The sequence below is a fragment of the Tachyglossus aculeatus genome, chromosome 21, assembly GCF_015852505.1.
Source record: "Tachyglossus aculeatus isolate mTacAcu1 chromosome 21, mTacAcu1.pri, whole genome shotgun sequence".
NCBI classification, from domain to species: Eukaryota; Metazoa; Chordata; class Mammalia; order Monotremata; family Tachyglossidae; genus Tachyglossus; species Tachyglossus aculeatus.
Window position 1 is genome coordinate 63,253,912 of NC_052086.1, and position 6,000 is coordinate 63,259,911.

At 51.1% G+C, this 6,000-nt stretch overlaps 1 protein-coding gene across 1 annotated transcript in view; it reads right to left on the reverse strand.

Annotated features, from left to right (window-relative positions):
- DNAAF5 (dynein axonemal assembly factor 5) overlaps window positions 1-4,979 on the reverse strand; it is a 70,436-nt gene extending 65,457 nt beyond the window's left edge. The window contains 4 exon segments of the mRNA XM_038762799.1: window positions 799-983; window positions 4,017-4,138; window positions 4,238-4,563; window positions 4,566-4,979. Coding sequence (XP_038618727.1) covers window positions 799-983; window positions 4,017-4,138; window positions 4,238-4,563; window positions 4,566-4,979 — 1,047 coding nt within the window.
- Window positions 4,980-6,000: the final 1,021 nt, after the last annotated feature.

A 6,000-nucleotide genomic window follows, 5' to 3' on the forward strand; every position in this document is an offset into this window, starting at 1 on the left:
GATTGATTGATTGATTAATTGATCTTGTACCTATCCCAGAGTTTGGTACGGTGCTTGGCACCTAGTAAGCCCTTGAGGGATACCATCATCACTGATTTTCATGGAATATCCCCCAGGGCTCAGTTCACACTCACGGGTGCAGTTTCACTGTCTGATGCTTGCTCCGTCTTCAAATTGAAGGACAATTCTACTTTGGAAATTGTTCATACTTAATAAAAGAGACTTTCAGTTTCCTGCTCCTCACTGATTTCAAACATGTTTTGTGGATGCTATTTAGATGTTATATGGCTTGTGACAATGAGGCCTCCCAAAACGGTGCTTTTGAAATCCACTAGATTAATTAAAAAAAAACCAGTCTCTAACACTTGTTCATAGACACTAAACCTCTTCAGGCGTTTTTAAGCCGGTAAATTATTCTGATATTTACGTTCAGGGTTTTTGCCCTGAGGAAAACAATGCCTGTAAAGACCACTCTACCAGGTGAAAGAGTCTTGTTCCAGTAACTTTATAGGCGATATTAAATAGGTACTGTTGACTGAAAGGATCGGTAGATGAACAACCGGCTACTGTACAATTACAACGTAGTTTGATCGTTCGTCAGTGGAGGGAAGTTGAAAGCATCATCATCATCAATTGTATTTATTGAGCGCTTACTGTGTGCAGAGCACTGTACTAAGCGCTCGGGATGTACAAATTGGCAACACACAGAGACAGTCCCTACCCAACCGTGGGCTCGCATCAGCCGAACATATGCTCTGATTGGGTAAAAGGAAGTCTAATAATAAGCAGAAAAGTTACCTGGGGGACATCGTCAAACAGCCGCTGTGCAAAATGAGCAATAACATCATCCACCGATTTTCCATTGCCAAACTGAATCACCGTCCCCGTGGCCTCGATCACGGCCACCCGGACCTTGGAATGCTGGTGTGTAATCGTCTGCATCAAGGGGGTGATCAAGGCTTCCGACTGCATGTGGAAATGATCTGGTGAGGAAGACAGGGAAGACAGGGACCCCCGTCGGTGAAAAACTTTCTCTGTGGCCTCCCCGACTTTTTGCCCTCGGCGCGGGGAACCGTGACTGCCCCAGAGGGAATCCCCGTTACCTTTCTGGTTTTTAAAAAATCGTATTTGTTAAGCGCTTACTATGCATCAAGCGCTGGTCTAAGGGGGGGGGGTAGACAGAAACAGGCTGGACACAGGCTCTGTCCCACATGGGCCTCTCAGTCTTAATCCCCACTGAGGTAACTGAGGCACAGAGAATAACATCATCATCATCATCATCAATCGTATTTATTGAGCTCTTACTATGTGCAGAGCACTGTACTAAGCGCTTGGGAAGTACAAATTGGCAACACACAGAGACAGCCCCTACCCAACAGTGGGCTCACAGTCTAACAATAATGATGGTTTTTGTTGAGTGCCCACCGTGCGTCAAGCGCTGTCCTAAGCACTGGGGTAGATAGAAGCGAATAGGATTGGACCCAGTCCCTATCCCCCATGGGGCTACAGTCTCATCATCATCATCATCATCAATCGTATTTATCGAGCGCTTACTGTGTGCAGAGCACTGTACTAAGCGCTTGGGAAGTCCAAGTTGGCAACATATAGAGACAGTCCCTACCCAACAGTGGGCTCCCAGTCAACCCCTCGAAGCAGCTACAGCCCGGGCTTGGGAGTCAGAGGTCGTGGGTTCTAATCCCAGCTCCACCACTCGTCTGCTGTGTGACCTCGGGCAAGTCACTTCTCTGGGCCTCAGTTACCTCATCTGTAAAATGGGGATTCAGTCATTCCTTCGATCGTATTTACTGATTACTGTGTGCAGAAATTGGGAGTCTGAGCCCCACACGGGACGGGGACTGTGCCCAACCCCAACCTGATTATCTTCTAACCCACTGGTTAGTACAGTGTCTGGCACAAAGTAAGCACTTAACAGACATCTGGAAAAAAATACACGGTGTTAGCAGAACTTGGGTTCTAATTCCACCTCCGCCACGTGCCTTCTGGGTGACCTCGGGCAAGTCACTTCACTTCTCTGGTCCTCATTTACCTCATCTATAAAATGAGAATAAAGACTGTGAGCCCCACATGGGCTATGGACTGTGCCTGAATATCTTTTATCTACCCCAGTGCTTAGTTCAGAGACGCAGTGTGGCTTAATGGAAAAAGCCCGGGCTTGGGAGTCAGAGGACGTGGGTTCAAATCCCGGCTCCGCCACTTGTCTGCTGTGTGAACTCGGGCAAGTCACTTCACTTCTTTGCGCCTCAGTTACCTCACCTGTAAAATGGGGATCAAGACCGCGAGCCCCATGAGGCTGATTTCCCGGTATCCACCCCAGCACTTAGAACAGCACCTGGCACTTAATAAGTGCTTAAAAAAAATACCATAATCATTAGCATTATTGGATCTACCCCAGTGCTTAGAACAGTGCCTAGAACATGGTAGGTGCTTAGCAAATGCCATAATCATTGTTACTATTGTATCTACCCCAGCGCTCAGAACACTGCCTGGCACTTAGTAAGCGCTTAGCAAAGAAGCAGCAGCGTGGCTCAATGGAAAGTGCCCGGGCTTTGGAGTCAGAGGTCATTGGTTCAAATCCCAGCCCTGCCAACTGTCAGCTGTGTTACTTTGGGCAAGTCTCTTCACTTCTCTGGGTCTCAGTTCCCTCATCTGTAAAATGGGGATGAACCCTGTGAGCCCCCCGTGGGACAACCTGATTACCTTGTACCCCCCCGGCACTTAGAATAGTGCTTTGCACATAGTATGTGCTTAATAAATGCCATCATTATATCACAATCATTATTATTATAGTCAGCGCTTAAGCAAGGCCAGGTTGGTGATGTAGGTGGTGGTGACGGTGGTGATAATAATAATGATGGCATTTGTTAAGCACTTACTACGTGAGAAGCACTGTTTTAAGCTCTGGGGGGGCCGATACAAGGTCATCAGGTTGTCCCACGTGGGGCTCCCCATCTTAATCCCCATTTTACAGATGAGGGAACTGAGGCTCAGAGAAGTGAAATGACTTGCCCAAGGTCACCTGGCTGACAAGTGGCGGAGCTGGGATTAGAACCCATGACCTCTGACTCCCAAGCCTGGGCTCTTTCCGCTGAGCCACACTGCTTCTTGATGATGGTAGTGGTGGTGATGGTGATGATGATGGTGCTGGTAATCGTGGTGGTGACGATGGTAATGGTGGTGGTGGGGATGGTGGTGTGACTGTGAGCCCACTGCTGGGTAGGGACCGTCTCTATATGTTGCCAACTTGTACTTCCCAAGCACTTAGTACAGTGCTCTGCACACAGTAAGCTCTCAATAAATACGATTGAATGATTGATTGACTGACTGATTGACTGATGATGGTGGTGGTGTTGATGATGACGGTGGTGGTGGGGATAGTGGTGGTGGTGATGATGATGATGGTGGTAGTTCTAGACTGTGAGCCCACTATTGGGTAGGGACTGTCTCTATATGTTGCCACCTTGTACTTCTTAAGTGCTTAGTACAGTGGTCTGCACACAGTAAGCACTCAAATATGATTGATTGATTGATGATGGTGGTGGTGATGATGATGATGGTGGTGGTGATGGTAGTGGAGATGGTCGTGATGATGGTGGTGGTGATGATGGTGATGGTAGTGGTGATGGTGGTGATGATGGTGATGGTAGTGGTGATGGTGGTGATGATGGTGGTGGTGATGACGATGGTGGCAGTGGTGATGATGGTGATGGTAGTGGTGATGATGGTGGTGATGGTGATGGTAGTGGTGATGGTGATGGTGGCAGTGGTGATGATGGTGATGATGGTAGTGATGGTGATGATGATGGTGGTGATGGTGATGGTAGTGGTGATGGTAGCGGTGGTGATGGTGATGGTAGTGGTGATGATGATGGTGGTGGTGATGGTTGTGATGATGATGATGGTGGCGGCAGTGGCGATGATGGTGATGGTGGTAGTGGTGGTGATGACGGTAGTGATGATGCTGGTGCTGAGGGCGGTGTTGCGGGTGGAGCACTGACCGGGGAGGGCCCTGGCGTAGGCGGCGGCACAGCCGCAGCTCTCCCTCTTGACGTCCGGGAAGGGGTCCACGATGGTGACCCTGAGGACGGACACCACGTCGGCCAGGTAGGGGGCCAGGTGGCAGGGGGCCGGGGGGCAGGGGGCCGGGGGGCAGGGGGCCGGGGGGCAGGGGGCCGGGGGGCAGGGGGCCGGGGGGCAGGGGGCCGGGGGCCGCGCCGTTGGCCCGCACTTGGCCGCCAGCAGCCCCAGCGTCTGCACCAGCTCCAGCCGCAGCTCCTCGCACGGCTCGGGGAGGGGGCTCGGGGGGTGGACGGCTGCTCCCGGGCCTCCTCCCGCTCCTCCTCCCATGGCGGCCCCTCCGGCCCCCCCGAGGCGCCGGGCCAGGGCGGGCACCAGGGCGGGCGCCAGGGCGCGGTGCGGGCGGCGGGCGCGCGCCAGGCCGAGGCGGAGCAGGGCGGCGGCCAGGGCCCGGCACCGCTCGGACGGGTCGTGCAGGCGGCGGAGCAGGGGGCCCAGCAGCAGCCGGCAGAACACCGCCTCCAGGGCGGGCGGCGGCGGCGGGGGGGGGGGCCCTCCTCCTCCAGCGCCCGCCGCACGCCCTCCAGCGCCCGCGCCCGGCCCGCCTTGCTCTCCTGCTCCAGCCCGGGCAGCAGCCGGATCAGCGCCTCGCTCAGCAGCTCCGCCGCGCGGTCCTCCCACACGGCCGACGACGACGACGCCTCCTCCTCGGCCTCGGACGACGCCTCAGCCTCCGCCTCGGCCTCGGCCGCCGCCATCGCCTCCGCGTCGGCCGTTGCCGCGGCGACCCGGACTCTTTTGCGACAAGGCGGAAAGCGGCGCCCCCGCTCCCCTTCAAAGACTTTATCGACACTGCGAGCGGGACGGCGCACGGGAGCCACGTGACCTCCCCCCGCCCCCCCTCTCCCGTCCTGAGGGCGACGAGTGAGCCGGTGCTCATTCATTCATTCATTCATTCATTCATTCATTCATTCATTCATAAAGTCACTCATTCCTTCCTTCCTTCCTTCATAAACTCACAAACTCATTCATTCATTCCTTCATTCATTCATTCACTCATTCATTCATTCATAAATTCACTCATTCTTTCCTTCCTTCCTTCATAAACTCACAAACTCATTCATTCATTCCTTCATTCATTCACACACTCATTCACTCATTCATTCATTCATAAATTCACTCATTCTTTCCTTCCTTCCTTCCTTCCTTCCTTCCCTCATAAACTCACAAACTCATTCATTCATTCCTTCATTCATTCACTCACTCATTCACTCATTCATTCATTCATTCACTCATTCTTTCCTTCCTTCCTTCCTTCCTTCCTTCATAAACTCACAAACTCATTCATTCATTCCTTCATTCATTCACTCTCATTCACTCATTCTTTCCTTCCTTCTTTCATAAACTCACAAATTCATTCATTCATTCTTTCATTCTAGACTGTGAGCCCACTGTTGGGTAGGGACCATCTCTATATGTTGCCAGCTTGTACTTCCCAAGCGCTTAGTACAGTGCTCTGCACACAGTAAGCACTCAATAAATATGATTCATTCACTCACTCACTCATTCTTTCCTTCCTTCATAAATTCACAAATTCATTCATTCATTCACTCACTCATTCACTCATTCCTTCCTTCCTTCCTTCATAAATTCACAAATTCATTCATTCATTCATTCATTCACTCACTCATTCACTCATTCCTTCCTTCATAAACTCACAGATTCATTCATTCACTCATTCATTCATTCATTCATTCGTGTTTATTGAGCGCTTACTGTGTGCAGAGCACTGTGCTAAGCGCCTGGGAAGTACAATTTGGCAACATCTAGAGACGGTCCCTACCCAACAGTGGGCTCACAGTCTAGAAGGGGGAGACAAACAACAAAACATATTAACAAAATAAAATAAATAGAATAAATAAAATAAATAAATATTCATTCATTCATTCACTCACTCATTCTTTC